The 19486-nt window shown below is 53.8% G+C and overlaps 1 protein-coding gene across 21 annotated transcripts in view; it reads right to left on the bottom strand.

Moving 5' to 3' along the window:
- TLE3 (TLE family member 3, transcriptional corepressor) overlaps positions 1-19018 on the bottom strand; it is a 49782-nt gene extending 30764 nt beyond the window's left edge. For 14 of the 21 annotated variants that reach the window (XR_011540612.1, XM_070622093.1, XM_070622133.1 and 11 more), the window contains exons 1-4: positions 17881-18967; positions 17233-17333; positions 16655-16718; positions 15633-15677 (exon numbers count right to left, since the gene is read on the bottom strand). Coding sequence is in view for 20 of the 21 variants with exons in the window: in XM_070622093.1 (XP_070478194.1) it covers positions 15633-15677; positions 16655-16718; positions 17233-17333; positions 17881-17904 (234 nt within the window). In the remaining variant the exon portion in view is untranslated. Of the gene's footprint in view, positions 1-15632; positions 15678-16654; positions 16719-17232; positions 17334-17880 lie in introns of all 21 variants that reach the window. The other 7 variants (XM_070622073.1, XM_070622054.1, XM_070622142.1 and 4 more) reach the window with 3 other exon arrangements.
- Positions 19019-19486: the final 468 nt, after the last annotated feature.

The raw sequence follows: 19486 nt of genomic DNA, 5'->3' as shown, positions 1-19486 counted from the left end.
GGAGCCCAGCATCCTCTGGTTGTGAGGAAAAGGGATCTGCCAGGATTCCATGCAGGCATGCCTGGTTCAAGGCCTGGCATGCAGGCCACCAGGGGGCCAGGGGCTGGGCTGCTCAGAAGCCCCGTGGGTGGCTCAGAGCGAGTTCCCTCAGTCCCACCCTTCCACCCCACTGAAAGCAGTTCCTGCCTCCTTCACCACCTCCCAAGACCAGAAACATCAACTGAGGGCCATCAGAAGGCTCCACATGGCTATGGAACATTCTGGAGACCTGGGTATTCACATTCAGGCTCCCTCCTGGGGCCTAAACCCAATGAAGAGAGGCCTTGGTGAGTGGCAGGAAGGACTCGGGCATACCAGGAGACAGGGTTATGGCGGGGGGAGGGGTAGAGGGGAGAGGGGTTTACACTCGAGGAGCTTTTATAGTAAACCAGGGCTTCCCTGTCTTTGGATCTGGGTTTTTTTCTGGGGGGAAGTGGGGGCAGAGAGAGCATGCAAATCCCATCCCTCCCAGGGGCAAGCCATCGCCTGCTGCTGAGCAGCACGCCCCTCAAAAGTGGAAGCAGGGACTGAGTGCCACCCCTCTCTACGCTGGCCACCAACCCTGAGAACAGGCTCAGGACACGCTGGTGAGTCAGAGAAGGAACAGGAAAACTGGTCACTTAAAGTCTTTTTTTAATGTTTATTTTTGTGAGGGTGGTGATTGCGGGAGGAGCTCCTGGAAATAGGAAGTTGACCGGACAGAACCGCTCTTAACAACAACAATAATAATAATGGCTAACATCCGCCGACCCAGCTGTTCCAAGCATTTCACATGCGTGAGCTCTCAGTAAACCCACAGGGGAGGTGCGTACTAAAATCTCCACTTTTCAGATGGGGAAACTGATGCTCAGAAATTAAGCAACTTCACTAAACAATTTCCTACCAAACAGCCACATTTTGACATTCTGAGAGAGCTTAGAAGTATTTTTGAAAGAAAAACTACTGTCAGGGTTAATAATTGACAGCATTTCCGATTAGAACAGCTGTTAAAACAGCATTTGATCCAACTCAAACAAGCTCTAAACATCAGTTCCAAGAAAGGAAGAAAAAAAAAATCAAGACGTGTGACTTCGACGATCGGGACAAGTCACAAATCACAAATTGGAACTAGATCATACATTGGAAAACTCCTTTTGGCGATTCAGGGCACGGTTATCAATAAGGCAGCCGTGGTCCAGGAGGCTGACCTCCATCCTTCCCTCCATCTCGGTTGCACAAAGCCACCACCTGTGAGCCAGATCCTCAGACACAAACCCGAGAGGAGGGGGTGCCGGGCAGCAGGAAGGCGGCTTCCTTTGGAAAAAAGGTGTTTGGGGAGCCTGTTGCTGCCTTTGAAAGTTTCTTTTCAAGTGTGGTTCAAAGAAGGCGGCTTTGCTGGTGGAAAAACATTGTTCCTTGGAAGGAATTAATCTACTAGACACAGACAGAGAGGCAGTTCAGAGAAACGTGCAGAGAGATTCTGCAAAATTCAGAATCTGCGCTCCCAACTGGGCGCTGGGGGTAACATCTGCCCTGCGTCTCTGTCGAGATTGTTAGGCAAATAAATGACGGAAAACAAGATAGTAGGGGGGCAAGTGTAATTTCCCAAAGAGCAATCTGCTCAACGTTCCTTAGTAGCTCCCATTTGCATGATCATCTCCTCATTAAAGTAGGACCTCCAAACATCTTGCTGTAAACCGAGGGTACTTGAGCATTCCAAAAAGGGTATTTCTCTAAAAACATTCTGGCACTCACATTTGCTGCAACTTACCATCCTTGGGCCTCTGACCCAGGACACTGAATTAAGGGAGATGGAATCTGCTCTCGGTCCTCACCCCCAGCAACCTCCTGCTCCTGGCCTTCAGCACTCAGCCACTTGTTGGCCTTTTTAAAAAATTCAGCTGACTGCTCAAGACGCAGTTGACAGCCACTTCCACCAGACGGTCTCTCCACTACTTGGTTTTACGCTGCCGTCAGCTCTTGAGAATGCACACTCCATTTTAACCTCAGCCAAACAAAAACAAGGAGAGGGAGAAATCTGCCACTTTAAAGAGCATGTTATGACCCAAAGTCACACAGCAATGCCCTGGCTTCTACTCCCAGCTCTGCCTCCATCTGGCTGTGTGGCTTTGGGCAGAGCACTTCCCTCCTGGTCTTCCGTTTTGTTGTCTGCAAAATGGAGGGACGGACTGGATATAACATGAGATCCAGGAGTCATCATTTAGAGTTTTAAGAATGCTAAACATTCCTGAATTGCTCTGTGACATATTATTTCCTCCATAAAGCTCAGCGAAACAGAGCATGGCACGAGCGTCAACGACAAGCAGAGAAGAGGCAAGCCACCTTGAGATGTGGGTGGACGTAGGGTGGTGGGCTGGCCAGGGCAGGCTGGGGCTCAGTCCTGAGGATCAGTCTTCATAGCACAAACCATTCAAATGTGTCCATTAGCAAAAGTGCACACAACCGTCAGAGCAGGCCAGAGTGGGGATGTCCTATCTGTAAGTGTCAAGCACCTACTGTCCGGGTTCTGTGATTCACAAGACAAGAGTGGCGGCACAGTAAAGACGGCCAAGCAAGGGCTCTTCACGCCATTTTGTTTAGTGGGAAGTAACAGCAATTCCACATCTGTGAGATAGTCAAGGGGCCGCTACTAGGCTCCTAGTTTCACGTCTACAACAAGGATTTCTTCCTGGGACAATCAGGGCATGGTCTTGGAAAGAGCCGTGTGTTGTGAACCTAGAGACTCATGTGTGGATGTCAGTGAGAGAAATGAGACGAGGGAAGGAGGCCTGCCTATGTGAAACACGAGCCACACCCCAAAGTCATGAAGAAATGGTGGTGCTCGACCCAGCTCTGTCCCCGCCAGGCCATGTGACCTCTGGAAAGACGTCCTGCTGGCTGGGCCTCAGGTGACTCCTCTAGAACCACGTGTTTGGGTGGAGACTCAGGCGCTCTAGGATTCTTGAATTTTAATCAGGTTTTACCTGGTTCTCTGACTCAAGTGCTAGGGTATTCAGAGAGTCTGCTTCATCTTGAATTAAAATCACAGGGGCACAGGGAGACGCTGGGGGCTGTGCAGAAGGAGGAGGCTCCAGCAGCCGGGCGCCACCATCTCCCAGCAATCAAATATTGGAAGATTCCGGAACAATGTGTCCAGGCAATTTCAACTTAAAATATCCCATTGCATTTCCTAGGCAATTCTAAATTGATAGGCCCTCAATTATTGCACTACAAGATGAAATTCCTTGCCAGGCAGTTTCTCCTCAGACCAAACTCGGAGAGCACTGAAACAAAGCAAGCGGGTATTTTATTGCTCATGGGAGGGAAGTCCAGGGACAGGGACCTCCAGCAAAAGCCTGCATGGGGTTCCCAGGCCCACCTCGTCCCCTTACCGGCTCTCGGGGAAAGCAGCACCATAGTGTCTTTAAGAAGGGGACAAATAAATGGTCCACTTAGCAGCCGAGGGAGATAATAACCCCTGCTCCTGGCGGGGCTGGGGAGGTTTCCATCACAGCTCAGTCAGTGAGAGGTGAGCCTCCTTAAAGGCCCTTTTAGCACTGACATATTGATCAAATTATATATAACTACGACACCATCAAATATTTATGCTTCCAAGGAAGCCTGCTGAATTCTTTATGCCGGAAGGTACAAGAAAAGGCCCAGCCCTGGCGTGACCCTGAGGATCTGTCTCCTGGAGGGAATGGGATGCTGGCTGGGGCCAGCTGTGATGGACATTCCACACACTCGCCCCTACGCCCTTCACACAGGGTAAGGATGGCAGGCAGGGGACAATGCACTCGCCCTTACCCAGCTAGGCCCCGTGAAAGGCAAGGGAGTCTGGAAGCTGAGGCTGTGGCGTGACCCTTCCACACACTTCCTTGAAAGGAATTAAGCCTTCCCTTTCTCTGGTCCCCCCAAGAAATCTCAGACATTTCCCGCCAAGAGTCTAGGGAGTAAGGGAATTGGGAATGGTGGGGCTGAGAGAGGAAGGGGGGAGTGGCGGAGGTGGGGGAAGAGGAAGCATCTAGGCCACTGACCCCGGAAAGAGCTGGCAACGCCAAGCCTCGAGACCTGCACTCCAGGCCCAGGTACGTCCTGCACTTTGGCCTCAGTTTCCGTTACACGGCAGAGGCAGATTCAGGTCCAGTACAATAACCAGAGCTCTGAATTAGGTGCCGTGTGCAAGTGAGTGTCCCACCCTCGGAAGCATTCAGTGGCAACCCAACAGGGAAACGGGTAAACACCACTCATGGGAGGGACCTGGGCCTAGATGACAGCCAAGTTCCTCCTTGGCTCTAAGATTCTAACACTTTCATTTTTCAGACTCTCAGTTTCCATCTACTGGGCTTCCTGTTAACAAGATCCAATAATCTTTAAATATTTGTTCACTTTAATTTCTTGGTTCCCAAACACATTAAACTCTGCTCGCCTCCCACCCCCACTCCAGGGAACGGCTCTCAAAGAGCTTGCTTGTGTAGACAGAACAGGGAAAGCCTTTTCAGATTACACCTTCCCCCAGCACTGCCCATTCATCCCTGGCTCAGCCACCCTTCCAGCCCTCCCTCCCCTCAGATAACCCCCTGCCCCCTCCCCAACCTTCCCAGACTCCACTGGCCAACTCCTGCCAGGAGGGAGAATTCTCAATTCATCCCCAGGAGGTTGCCATGGCAACCCCCGCCACCTAATCCCCCTTGGAACATTATGCAAATCTCCCCTCACCCCTCAACAGGCTGTAAAAGTCACATTACCCTTGCAGAAGCAGCTCATTAAATTTTGGGGGTCTCCCCATAAGGTCAGTGCTACAAATGAAATACTGGCTATGACTTACGGACAGGGGTGCTCTGGAAAACCTGGGCGGCAGGAAGGGAAAATGAGGTGTCAGTGGAGGGGACAGGCAGACTTCGGGCAGAAACAGAGCCCCATGTTATCCACCCACCACGGAGTTCACAACCAAAGAGCATGTCCCCTCCTTAGATTAGAAGGGTCAGAGTCCTCTCTCCTCAGACAAGGATGGCAGGAGTGGTGGCATTTCATAGGCCATAAAAATCAAGATTCGTTATCTGTTTATATGATCGGCTTGTTTATATGATCGGCTCCCTCTCCAACTGACCTCCTCCCAAACCACCATCGTGTTCAACATCTCCTTTTACAGATGAGGAAATGAGGCCCAGGGAGGGCAAGGAGCTGCCTAGGTCACAGAGCAAGACAGTGGCAACCAAGTCTCCCAGCTCTAGAGCCAGAATTCTTCCCCCTACATCAAGAGTTCTCAACCAGGGGCGATTTTGCTCCCCAGGGGACATTAGGCAATGTCTGGTGAAATTTTTGGGTGTCACAACTGGAGTGGTGCTACTGACAACTAGGGGAAAGAGGCCAGGGATGCTGCCAACCATCCTAGGATGCCCAGGCCAGCCTCACCACAAAGAACTCTCCAGCCCCAAATGTCAGTAGTGCCCAGGCGGAAAAACCCTGATCTGCGCATCACTGACGCTCACATTTTACTGAACTCTGAAAGGCTTTGTCTGGGGACTTCCCAGAACTGGAATCAAACCCCTGCAGTACAGGTGGGTCTGGGGGTTGGGCATGTGGGGAGACCACAAAAGACCACACCTTGATATGGCACGTGGATAAAGATCCTCGGTCCACAAGTGAAAGCGCCCTGGTTTCCAGTTCTAAACCCGCCCCGGTCCACCGTGACACCACAAGCGAGTCACTAACCTCGGTACACGTCAGCGTTCCTGTCTGTCAGGTGGTGCTCATGACGCCCCCTCTGCAGGGCTGGCACGCGGAGCCGGCAAGCAACAAAGGAGAAGGGGCCCTGGGAAGTCTTACAACACACACAACACCAAGATCCTGTCCTCCCTGGCAACTTTGGGGACTCTGTCCCACTGTGAGAATACCTTGCTAGGTCCTCCTGTACGCACAGTGGGTACTGTGCTAAGAGTTAATATGGGTCACCTCATATAATCCTCCTAACGCTCCCTATAACCACAGTCCAAGATATGAACCAACCAGCCATGTACAGCTAACTAACGTTACTTAAAATTCCATTTACAACTCAGTCCCTCAGCCACGGGAGCCACACTTCAAGTGCTCAGTAGCCACATCTGGCTGGTGGCTCCTATACTGGACAGTAAAATACACGTTTCCACAACCGGAGTGAGTTCACGGGACAGCACTGCTCTAATAGGTGGGTGTCATTATCATCCGCATTACAAACGGAAGTTCCCAGAGCTCAGAGTCTGCCCCAAGTCACAGAGTCAGTAAGTCTTGACCTAGGATTCAAACCCAAGTTTGTCTGACCTCCAAGCCTGTCTCTCAGCCACCAGGACATACCACCTCCCCACTCCTGGAGCTCTGATCTAACTTCTCAAGATCCCCCTTTCAGAACCAGTTGACTTCTGATGGAGAAACTCTGAATCCACTGACAAAAAGGTGTAGTAAAAACAGGCTTACCAGGGACCCACCCCACCCATCACCAGAAGGCCTGGGAAACGCCCAGTGTTCCTACAGCATCACCAGAGTTGAAGAAAGGGGCTTGGTCAGGGGGACAGCGAGGGAGAGCCAGGTGTGGGTCTCTTGAGAAGTGGAGTAAGACCCAAGTGAGAGAACAGACAGAAACCCAAAGAGGCTAAGAGAGACGAGGAGGATCTAGAGAGCCCCCCTTAAGAAGTTCCTCCAGGCTGGGCTCCTTGGTGTCACAGACAAGTGCCAGGTGACACAGAAGCCAGTGTCGAGTCAACAGTGGGAGGCACCTGGCCGTGGCAAGGCAGCTCTTTGCGGGCTCTAATGCTTCTCCCCATTTCAAGCCGGCTTCATGGAGATCTCCGTTCCTCCAGGACAAGGTCTAAGGCTACAGAAGGAGGGTGGGAGACAGGGCAGCACCGTCAACCTCACTTCCTCCAGAGCCTTTCCCTAGGACTTCTGCTCTTAGGCAAGGCGAGATAAGAACTGGACTGCAGCCCTGTGCACTGGTCAGAGAGCTCAGAGGAAGGCCTCCCTCCTTCCCAGAGTGACGGCGTAAGGAGAAGCTACAGCCCCTACTGGCCCATCAGTCCCGGCTGGCTCTCCGCCTCCCTCCGTGATCTCACCCTCACCCTACTCCCACCGGGCCGCTTTCCCCTCCCTCCAGACCCTGGGGTACCACCTGCAGCACCCCCGGGAGCAGTGAGTCTGCCTACCTCTTCCTGGACAGCAGTCTGATAGTTCCTGCACCCCAGCCCCACCCTATTGAGGACTGACTCCCATCCCTCGCCCACCAGTCTACACTGAACGGCCTTCCTCTTCCCCAGCAGAAATCACCCCAGCTCACAAAGCATGCCCTTCATGAGGATTCGTTTCAGACATGGGGTCAGGACAGCCTGTTGAGGGCTCTCTCCCCAAGGGAGTATTCGGGAGTGGGTAGAGGGCCTCCTCCCCCAGCCCTCCGTCACACCTGGCTGGGTGGTGGTGGAGGAGTCTAAAACCAAAGCCTTCAGGCCAACTGGGAAGGAAGAGTCCCCTGCCCTGCCGGCAGTGTTCCCAGGGCTGCAGGCCTTGCAGGAAGGACTCCTGGTGCATTTGGGGGAAGACGGAGTAGCACTCCAGTGCCAACTAAAAAGCATCTTCTCCCATTGGGCTAATAGAGTTCTTACGCACAATTTAAAAAAAAAACAAAACAGATGAAGAGCTGTGAATAATGGTTATCAAGGATTTAAAAGGGCAATGAGATAAGGCCATAACTCTTGGAGCTCCGGGCCCAAACAGCCTGCCAGGGCATGACAAGCAGAGTTCACTAATTTACCCTCCAAGCCACCACCCCTGCTTCCTGCTACAGTTCCTCTCCTTAATCCAAATTCAGCAGGTTGACCATCTCTTCCTCATTCCCCATTCCCCCACCTCTCCACTTTATCCTCTTTCCTCCCAACTCTCTTTCCTCATGCCTCTCCTTTCCTCATCTCACAAAAAAATGCCTAAGCTATATTAAAGACACTTTAAATCAAAGCTTTATGATACTTTTACATTTCTTTCTATAATCATGACTTTTGCAGCCAACCTGAGAAAGACTTGTATCCTTTCCAGAAAGTCCATAATACTATACAGAGTCAGGGAGAACACCAAACTGGGGCATAGTCCTCGAGTGCCCCACAAAGTGCACACTGTGCCCCCAGAGTGGGCCAGGCCCCATGCTGGGCTCAGAGGCTGCGGCGAATACAAACTGGTCCTGTCCCTCAGGGACTCATGGCCTCGTCATTCCACCCCGCTCTGCCCCAGCCCACCCCCAATTTAAGAACACAGCCCTCCAGGGCCCCGGAAGGATGCGGGTCATCCTCACACCCCAAGCCTTTCCTGCCCTGCTCTGAGGCTTTCATTGTGGTGTTTGTGTCTCCTGGACCCCGGGGCCCTTATTCTAGGTTCCCAAGATGAAAAGGCCTAATCTGCTTTGCCAACAGTCAAGTGCTATCAGTACAGGAGGGCTCTATTATTAAAATCCAGAATGTTTGGAAGATCAAAATTTTCACTCTTTATCCTCAATAAAGGCCTTGTCCTGGGATTATCTGGTGGTGGTGGTGGCGGTGGCGGCGGCGGCGGCAGCTGCCCCAGGACCCCAGACCCCCGCCTGCGTTACTCACATGCTGGATAACTGGAGGGGCCGCCTGCCTCCCACAGACAAGCCAAGCCGATCCCTGCTCCCAGTCTTCGCCAAGAACAGCCGGCCTCTGAGAGGACAGGGCAATGGCCGCAGCCAGACTCCAGGCCCCAAGAGGGCTTCCCCGGCCTCTCAGCCCCACTTCTGGTCTTTCCCAATGCTGGGAACTTGGTTCCTTCTTCACCCTTTGAAGGACGCAATTGGTAAAGGGGCGCTTTGGTGACAGCGGGTGAAGGAGCCTCTTTCCGACAGCCTGCCGCACCTTCAGAGTAATGAAGTCGGCCAGGGCAAAGGGGAGGGGGTGTTCACGCTCAGGGAAAATCTCCAGGGCTGAGTAAATGGGACTCCTGCTTAACCCCCTAAACTGGGATGAACCCCCACTTAAGAATGTAAGTCTCTGCACTACCCACCCTCATGGTTTCAGAGGGACCTCTGCACAAGAATCTGATTTGAACCAGGCTTAGAGGTCTTTGGATCTGACTCTCCAACTGGCGGACCCCTCCCCCAGTGCCCCCACTAATGTGGCCTCTGCTTTACTCAACATTCACAGGGACAGCTCGGAAGCCCATCTGCCCCATCCTCAAGCTGACTGTGCAACATCCTTGGCAAACAAAAGAACTCAAAAACAACCTTAGTAGGAACTGCAACTCCCCCACTACCTGCTTGAGAATGCCAGGGCCGAAGGACCCTCAGGGGAGGCCCAGGCCCACGGTCTGCTGTCTGCAATGGAGGGTGCCTCAAAGCGACAAACCCGCCAACAGTCCTCACTGATGCGGAGGCAGGAAATTCCCCCTCCCTGAGTTTCTCCTTAGCCCCAAGTTGAGAGGGAACATATATTTTGAAAGGCGAAAGAAAGAAAAGAAAAAGCCAAGGGAGAAAAGCAAAGAGAGAAGGGAAGAAAGCATCTTGGCCGTGAGTCTCAGAGAGCATTTGTTGAAAACAAGATATTGTCCCTTTAAGCATATAAAAACAAGGCCCTTGAGCACGCAGTTCTCACTCTGGTACACAATTATGGGTGCTTTCAGCTGTCTAGCACTACTTCAAGTGCTCTCTTAAACCAGACTGTCAATGGCATGTTGAAAGCTATTTTGCTGGCTGCTATCATTAATAGCAAAGTGGAGAGCTGGGCTGATGAGAATTAAATATGGGGGAGGGGAGGGTCATAACCAGTCATTACAGAATTACCAATATGAGAATGGAGACAATGCCACTTTGGGGAATAAAGTTCAAACCAGCACATTATGGTGGAGAAGCAGGCGGGGGAGGCCACAGACTGCGTGGAGCGTCCCCTACCCCCACCTCGGCAGATGGACTCGGGCCAGCCCTGGAGAGCCATATGGGGCCGGAGGAGCCACAGAGTCGGGAGTGTGAGAGCTGAGAGGCCCTGGAGATCACTTTGCTGCAAAATGTCACCACCTCGCCTCACTCCCCAAGCGGAGCCCCCCTCCGCATCATTCCGAAGACTTGTGGACTTGTGGCTTCCGGAACACACCTCACTGCCTTTCCAAGAGCCGCCGTCCCCCGTGGAGGAGCCCCCACTGCCAGCTTCTGCCTACAAACCCCTGCCTGCCCTTTAAGACGAGGCTCAAGTGCCAGCCCTTCGGGGTCGTCTTCTCTCACCCGGCTCCCCTTTTCCAGCAAGAACAAGCCGCTCAGTCCCGGGTGCTCCTCCTGGGACACTCGGCCATTAGCACTTACCTCACTGCATCGCAATGACTTTAGATGGAGGGAATGGTGTCTTACTCGTCTGTGTGACCAGCCCCGGCCCTCACCCAGCACCTCCCAGGCCCCTAATAACCGTTTTGGGAATGAGTCCAACGCCCTTGTATTACTGATGAAGAAAGTGGATGCTGAGCCGTAGGAGGAAGCCTGCAGAGCCATAGCCAGCCCACAATTAAACCCCCACCTCCTACTCACAGGGCTCAGGGAGTCGGAATTCCACCCTCTGACAAGCCGGGCAATTCTGAGTGAGGAAAAACCAACATGTTTCCTGGGCACCTACCACGTGCTGCCTGCAGAGAAGGGGCGCTGGCAGAGGGGCATCCTCCATGCTTAGGACAATGAGATAATGAGCTGCGAGAAGGGACATCGGGCATGCCTGCCCGATCACGGGGAAACTCCACTGAGATCTGGCCTTTGTGTCCTGGCGGCCCAGTATTTTGTACAAACAAATGGGATAGAAAAACATTTTCCTGTGCAGGAAGGAAAGGGGAATTCATTTCTTGACTGACTCATTCCTACAACAAAATGGAAACGAAGGGCCTCTGACACAGACTAGACCCTTCCTGTGTTGGGTGGGGAAGGAGGAATCCAGAGAGAGAAAGAAGAGCTCTGTGCTCTGGGGGTCCTGGTCCAGAGAGCTCATGGAAAGAGTTTTAAATTAGGAGCCAGGTCCCCACACAGGCTCAGTCTCCTGATCCATAAGTAAGGACAAGAGACCACGTGCCCATCTCCCAGGTCGTTTCAGTGATCAGGCGTACGTGAACGAAGAGAGCTGAAGATGTACACGGCCCCCAACTCTGTCAACTCCATCAGCAATTAAGAAGAGGGGTCCAGAGAAGGCTGGGTGGAAGGCAGTCCTGAAGGGTGGGAGCTCTTCCTGGGTGAACAAGACAGGGTGAAGGGAGCTTTGAGCTCAGCAGACCCCAAAGCTGAGCGAGGCTAGTACCCAGGACAGTGAGAGGAGCTGCACGAGTAGAGGGGAGACCGTTCCAGAGGAGAGTGATGAGGCAGGAAAAGTCAGACGGAAACCAGCACACAGAGGGGTTCCTGGATGCCAGCACTCTGGGCAAAAAATGATACTCGAAGGAATTTCTTTTTAGCTCAACCCAGACACCAAACAGGCACCGCCCTACTCTAAGGACGAGTGTCCCCCCTTCCACTTGGAGAGTGGTTCCCACCTTCTCCCTTCCAAGACAGACTCAACTCCTGGCAGGGTCACTGTAACCTCGCCACCTGCTGGCTCCCTCTAGCCACTCGCACCTTCTCGATGGTCACAGAACTTCAAGCAGTTGTACCTAGAGATCTTCCAGTCCAAGCCCCTTATTACTTAGGTGAGAACACCCCGGGGCGGGGCGGGGGGTGGTGACAAATGGAGATGTCCCATCTCCCTCTTCAGTCCTGTGTTCACGGCCACCCCATGGCTTTCTGTATCCTCAGGTGAAAATGGTGACAGGTTTTTACCACTTTTGCTCACCTGTGCACCGTATCTCTGGGATTGCTAGTCACGTATCCTGTATACTACTATACACATCAAATCAGTAGTTGTGCAAATAGCCAGCAATTCGGAAGAGGACGACGGGCAAAGAGAGCTCAGCTGATAGGGACTGGGGGACTTTGGACTTTGGTGTAGCCAGGTTTGTAGCCTCAGCCTCTTCAGATGATAACACAGAAAGAGGCAACTGTCATTAAAGAGACAGAGCATGATTAGTTAGTAAACGAGCACTCTTCAAGTCTTGAGTCTTGCTGAAAAGAGACCTGGGGTTGGGAGGAAAGGCTGGTAGCAGCTATGCCACTATCACAAGACTATATGCCTCTGGAAACATCAGCTCCCATCTCTGAGACTCGTTGTCCTCATCGGTAACTTGAAAGGTTTGGATGAGAAGTCAAAGGACTCTCGGTTCCAGGAGGAAAAGTTGCTGGGTTTACAGAAAAAGGTGACAGTAAAGTGTTGGCATGACACTGTCCCCAAACCAAACCTCAAGTCCTCTTTCAAAATCTCGGTGCTCATGGCCGAAGGGTGAAAAGATGGCTTGAGCCAGCTTCCCATAGCATCAGTGCCTCAAACCCACACACAACCGTTGGTCTGAAGCGCTTGCTTGTAAGCTGGCTTTGTGATTTGTGGCTGACATTGGAAAGCCTCTGCAGGAACAAGATGGGGACTGATGAGGTAGCTGGCCAGCCATCGGGGCCTCCCCGGCCTCAGAGAATCACCCGGCACTCTGCCTGGAAGCAGGGGCTTGGAGAGGTGGGTGACGTCTGACGTCTCGGGCCAGAACCGTGATTCTGCAATCTTTGCTTTACCATAATTAGGGAGGGAGGCAGAAGAGGAGGAGGAGAAACCATTTATTACTTCTCTGGGATTCGACAGCTTGGAAAAAGAATGAGAGAGAGCTAGAGAAACAACCAGGAAGAGAGCCAGCCACACTGAGTTTAACCTCTGGGTAAAATAAAAATGGACTGGATACCCCATCAGCTGCCCTCTCTCAATCCTTGGGCCCATCTGGCAGAACCTGAGGTTCCCAACTAATAAGCATTTCCCAGAGAGCCAACAAAGATGGGCTTTTTATAAAATACATGGTTGTAGTGGTGGTGGTAAGAGAATGTGCATGTGTGTGTCTGAGTGTGTGTGTGCAGGCTGAGGACTGCCACACTTCTCAAGGTGCTGGCTCTGGAGATCATCTCTTATATAAATGTACAGACAGTCCCCACCCCCACCCAAGCTTAAAGATGAAGAATCCAGCCTGTTTGTTCCAGGCAGATGTAATCACACGAACAGTCAAGTCTAGAGGGCAGGACACTGCATGAATAATTCAAGCACTCCAGTCACTTGATTGTGTGTGCAGATAAAACACCAGTCAACCGCTAAACAGGTCAGCTGATAAACTTGTTTGCTCAGGCCTAACCACCATCCGCCAAATGCACCCAAGACCCACATTGCAATTAGTGGCCGGGTTTTCTGCTGCAGAACCCTCGCCAGCCCAGGGCGTGGACAGCCCCATTAGGTCAGGGTTGCATTTCTGAGCGAAGGTTTCTTCACCTCCTTGCCTCTTTGTTCCTACACAGCCACAGGGCGATTTCACCCAACTCAGAGATTGCCATAAACCCTGCAAAGGCACCTCGCTGGGAGCACACACTTGCATGCCGGGAAGCAGGCGGGGAGCTGAGGCTGGAAGGCAAAGGTGAGTGGCATGTGAGGTGAAGCGCCCAGTTTGGGAATCCAGAGGCTGGGGTTTGAGTGCCAGCTCCGCCCTCCTGGCCTCTCTGAAGCCTCAGTTTCCTCGCCTATAAAAAGGGGGCAAAGAATCCATTTATCTGCCTCTGGCAGCTGAGAGGATTAAATGAGACGATGTAGCCAAACCTCAGGCATTCTCCCCCTAAGAACCCTGTTTGGGGAACAGCCAGAAGTCCCAGATGCACACAGCTGCTCTTGATGCAAACCCCACCACCAAATGCGTTAAGATGGTTAACTCTTACTGGGTTCAGAGTGTCCCCAGGATTCCGGGAACAGCTTTGCTCCACCAAGGTGCATTCTTTGTGCCAAAGAACCATCCACTCACAGACACGGGGAACACCACCCATGCAAACCTCAACATGCAACGACATATTATACCTTAATTACGAAGCTCTTAGAATAACTGCTGCTATAAATTTTAAACCTGGTGCAATTACCCTCTTTAAACACACCCAAGATACTAAGTGCTGAGAAAAAAAGGGGGGGGGGTGGATAAAGGGAGGAGGTGGCACCTTGCATAACACCCCAAGGTCCTTCAACACCTGGGACCCCAGCTGCACTTCATGCATTCTTACTGGACGAGTCAGACCCAGTCAGTTCCACCTAAAGGTGGGCAGAACCTATCTCTATCTAGTCCGTTCTCCCAAGGAGAAACATCCTTACGTACAAAGCAGCGTCTGTTTGTGATTTCTGTGGCTCAAGAAGTAAAAACCTGGTAGCCTTCATGTGCCTTCCTAAGGAGCTAATCCCTCAGGAAGCCACAAGCTGGCTTCCCACATTGCTCAACACCCTCAGGCCCCTTTCTGGCTGCCCTTCACTCAACACTGGGGCTCCCTCCAGGAGGGCAAAGGAAACCACACGTTCAAAAGGCTCTCTACGAAACCAATGGAGCGGGCAAGAGCCGACAAGCATTCCAGGGGTCACCTGCCCTTCTCACCTGCCCTGGGTCCTGCCCCCTTAAAGAGCAAAATTTAAACCTTGTAAACGACTGTTAATTTAGAGCAGAAAACCCATTCAAGTCACGGTCACCAAGGGCTAGAATGAGTCAACAGCCTTCTGAGATTTCAAGAACACCAATTGTTAAAAAGAACAACCGGTCTGCACCATTTATACGTGCCAAGTCAACTCTAATCGCCGGCCAAGCCAAATTACAGGCAGCCTCTCCTCGGAACACAAACACACAAACAGGCCTCTCCCACAGCCCAGCCTAGCACCCGGACTAGTTACTGATAGGCACCGAGATAAAGGGTGTTTGTATTTGCTTGGTTTGAGGGATACTGTTATTAGAGCACTGACAATAGCAGGTAGTTTACAGATCCATCAAACACCACCACACCAGCTAAACTGGTTTGACTTCAGGATTTCAAAGCTGAGCTCAACTCCCAGCCATCTCAAAAGTCCCGGCTAGGCTGCCCCCAGGCAAGTTCCTTCACCCCTCAGCTTCAGCTTCCTCTCTGTGAAATGGGAACGCAGCTGCCTTCAGACTCAGATAGCAGGAGAAAGCTGCCTTAGGACTGGAAGGCACTGGGGTTGTACTTCATTCCGACTTTACGTTTTTAAGCAGTTAGTGACTAGTTCCCTTAAATTTTGACAGCTCAGCTTGGCGTTTAAGACTCTCGAAGTTTAATCTTATCGAGGCAGAACATCACATTTTTGAGTGAGCACAAAACACACGCACACCCCTCCTGCATTTCCTCTTGAGAATTTTACACTGAAATAGATGAAAGCAGCCTGCCACCTCTGGGCTGCAGGAGTTTATAAGGAAGATTTTGAAGGTACAACTTTCCCTTTGCTCCCTTATCCTCCACCAAGATCCAAGACTCGACTAATTTCACAAGCTCAACGCTAAAAACTCACCGCGACCAAGAAATCAGCAAAGCCTCAGACCCTGCATTTCAAGGACCCGATCCATTCTCCTCAAGAAGTAAGAGAAACAGAAGTAGGCTCACTTTCAAACAGGAGGGGCCATACAAAATCCATGTATTATGTAAGTTTTAAAAACGAGCCCCATTTTTTAAAGAGAAAAGCACTTACCTGCTTGTGCATTTCAATGTTCAAGCCATAGGACATCTCATAGTACTAAAAGTAAAAAGAGCTGCCGTTAACAGACAACACAGAAATCTGTTCATTTTCCAGAATCAGCTACTGGGAAGGTTCAGGCCAAACCATACTTTTAGGATACATTTGCTTAAAAAGTTTAAATCAAACCCCAAAGCCAGCTATCGAGGGGTTTAAGAGCTGACAGCGGGCAAGTGTTCTTCTCATCTCAACACAACATTATACACACAGGAGTAAGAATAGCTAGGCTCTCCCTCCCACAAGCACCACATGTGCCATATATCCTGTTTATACAAGATTTGGGCTCAACAGGGAATCCTGTGTACACTGGGACCCTCTTGTCCTCTGAGAGTTATTTAGCAACGTGTCGAAGGCCTCTTATGTGCAAAGCAGTGTAGGGAGCTGCGCTTAAGTGCCTTCCATGCCCTCTCACAAACAGAAGATTGAAACTTGCTGGAAGAGACACTGGAAAAGGGAAGACAGTCTACCTACTGCCCCAGGGCTGACAAGATTCTCTGTTGGGGGATCCCTGAGGAGGGGAGTGGAGGCAGAGCACTTTCAAAGGCTCCTCCAGTCTCAGAAAACCCTGGAGAAGGAAAGGGGTAGGCGGAGAGGGCTTACGTCCCACTCTGGCTAGACCCAAGGGCTGTACAGTTTCCCAACGCTGCCAGGAGGTCTCTGAGAGATTTTTATCCAGTCCTGACGTGGGCTGATCCAATGCTATCTAACTAGCCAAGACAGGGCAACCAGCCCTCGGGAACCTTCAAAGCAGAGGGGCACAAAGGCAGGGTAGAAGTGCTGGCCTGGGGTTTGGCTTTCTCCTGCTGCTCCTCCTCTCATCCACCCTCCTCCAAGTGGCCGGCTAAGGGAGGCTGGGGCAGGGTGGGAGGGCACTCCGATTACACCCGCTCCCAGGGCTGCCCTGCGGCGGGGCCCGAGGTGGGGACCCAGCTCCAGTCTCCCCAGACCCCCTCCGGCCCCGTGGGGCCGCCTCTCACCATCACATAATGGCGCTGCATCTCTGTCTTCTCGTTCGCCAGCTTGTCATACTCCACTTTGAGGCTGCGAGGGCAGGAGGAGCCGGCTCAGGCCTGGCGCTTGCAGCCTCCGCCGAGGCCCCAACCGAAGGGCCTCGGGGAGCCATTTTCCACTTCCCTGACACCCCCCCGGGGGTACCCCATTATCCCGGAGCCTCGGGGAGGAGTAGGACTCGGGTCCCCGCCACGGGGAGGGGAGTGAAACAACTTGAAACTTCCCGCGGCCGGGCAAGTGGATGCATCGCAGCCGCCGGGGGCTGCACCCTGACGCAGGCCCGCGACCCCCAGACCCACAGCGAGCCCGTCGGCGACCCCGACCCCCACCCCGGGGGCCCCTGTGAGCGGCGCGGGGAGCCAGGAGGCTGCAGGCAGCAAAGGGTTAAGGCGCCGCGCACGGAAAGGGGAAACAAAAGGCGGAGGCCCCGGCTGTCCCGCCGCCCCGGGGTCGGGAGCCCCCTCTGTCCCCGCGGGGGGTGGCAGGAGCGCCAGTGGGGACGCCCCCTCCCCGCCAGGCCCAGGGCGGCCCCCACCGGCCTTACCTGTGATACTGAGCTTGCAGGAACTGGAATTCGTCTTTGATCCTGTCACAAGACTCAGCCACCGTGAATTTAAATCCCGGCTGCCCGGGTTGATGGGGAGCCTGGAGCCCGCGAAGACAAGACAGGGGAGGGGGCGGGGGCGTCAGACGCGGCTCCAAGCTGCCCGGGCCCCTCGGCGGCTTCCCCCGGCCTCCCCCCGCCCCTACCCAACCAGAGAGGCCACCCTCAGCCCAGAACCTTCCCAGCAAGTTTCTCAGCTCCCCGATGGGGCGGGGGAAGGGGGGCGCCCCAATCTCTCCCTATTGGCCGGGTCTCCCATCCCTTTCACCAAGGGGCTCCCATTCCCAAGTAAGACGGGGGCGGTGGAGACACGCCGGGTGAGTTGAGAGACTTAGGAGAGGGGGCGGGGGGCAGCGTGAAAACAAACAGCTCCACTGGAACACAGGCAGCCCCCCACGCCACTCCGGCGGAATTAACCTCCTCTCTCAACGGCGCCCGCCCCATTCCCATCCCCTTTGTGTGAGTGCGCGCACACACACCCCCCACACACCATAAAGGTAGCAACAAGCAAAATGGAGGTGCCAGATAAACTGCCTCGTTCACCCTGCCATGATAGATGCTTAAATAAACCGAGTTGCAATTACTCACCGGATGTCTGCCTTGCGGATACATGGCAGGGAGGGGTCGTGATTCCGCGAGCGTGGAAGCGCCGAGAGCTCGGGCCGGGGAGGTGCGGGGGAGGGGGGAGCCAAGCCCGAGCGGGGGGCGGCCGGGAAACCGAGAGCTCGCCCCCGGCCCCCCCAGCCCGCTCTCGCAGCGAAATCCCAGAGTCGGGCGCCCGCCCCAAGTGGAGACAAAGAGCCGCGGAGCAGGCGGCAAAGTCGTCGGCGGGCGCCGAGGCCGGGCGGCGGGCGCGGGCTTTGTGCGCCTAGGGCTCGGCGGGCTGCGGCCGGCCGCCTTCCCCCGGCTGCGTGGAGCGCGTCAGAGCCGGGGGCTGCGCGGACATCGTCGTCTCCCCGGCGGGTCCGGCGCGGGGTCCCGAGGCCGGGGGCCCCTCCTGGGGCGAGCGCGGGCCCCCGCCGGATCACTCAGCGCGTCGCGCCAAGAGAGGGGCGCGCCGGGGCAGCCCCAGCATCCGGGGCGCGCGGGTCCGATCCCAGACGCGGCTCTTGGCGAGAAGGAGGAAGGAGGCAGGCACCGAGGTGGCGGCTTGGGGCCGCAGGAGAGCCGGAGGGTAAGGGCGGGAGCCAGGCGCGGGCGCTTCGACGCCCCCCCTCGGAGAGGAGAGCCTGCTGTTCCGTCTGCTACTGCCGCCGCCGCCGCCGCCGCAAGCCCTTCCCAGGGCCGAGGAAACTCCGGGCTCAGTAGGTGCAAATCAACCTCCCTGGCATCCTAACTCCAGCGGGCACAGGAAACCTCCGTAAAGGGGTCCTCGCTGCTCCCAGCTCGAGCGCCGCGTCCCCAGCGAGGAGCGCTCGGCGCCGCCACCGCCGCCTCGGAGCGCGCAGGCAGGAGAGCGCTGGAGAGGAGACGCAGCTCTAGACCGGGAGCTCTGCGGCTTCCTTCCTTCCCCTCGGCCCGGCTCTCCTCTCCGCGCCCCGACAATCCCCCCAAACACACGCCCAACACGCACACACACACACACACACACCAGAAAAGTGCCCCGGACCTTCGGATACCACACACAGACAAGCGAGGGGGACGAGCACGAGGTCTGAACTGCCGCGAGAGCAGTTCCAAATAGGGACTGAAAAGTAACAAAATAATGTGGCAGCTTCGCCCGGCGCTGGCCAATGGGAACGCGGGGTCCCCACGTGGGGCTGCCGGACTCGGCCTGCGACTGGGCGCCGCCGGGCGCGACGTCACAATGCCCTCTTGTGTCTAAAACTATGCATGAAAAGTAGCAATCAGGCCCTACCCGCTGGTGACTTTCGCATGGGAGTGAAAAACAGCGCTCCTCAGATCAGGAATTAACCGAAAGACATATAATAAATAGATATATATTATAGTCCTAGGCTACTAGAGGTTTTTTCCGCCTCTTTTTTTTTTCCCACGATCTACTAGCAAATAATTATTTGGCAGGAGGGGGGAAGAGAGAAGACAGAGGAATAACAACAAAAGAAAAAAACCCAAGCTGTACAGACCTCAAAACCTGTGGCTGGTAGTAATGTATCAGTTTATTCTGCAGTGGCGGCGAACGATTCCTCCCGCTAATCTCATTAGGTCTGCAAAGCAGCCCAATTAGATACTATAA

Source organism: Equus przewalskii, chromosome 1 (assembly GCF_037783145.1).
Source record: "Equus przewalskii isolate Varuska chromosome 1, EquPr2, whole genome shotgun sequence".
Classification (NCBI taxonomy): Eukaryota; Metazoa; Chordata; class Mammalia; order Perissodactyla; family Equidae; genus Equus; species Equus przewalskii.
This window is presented reverse-complemented; position numbering and strand designations above follow the sequence as displayed.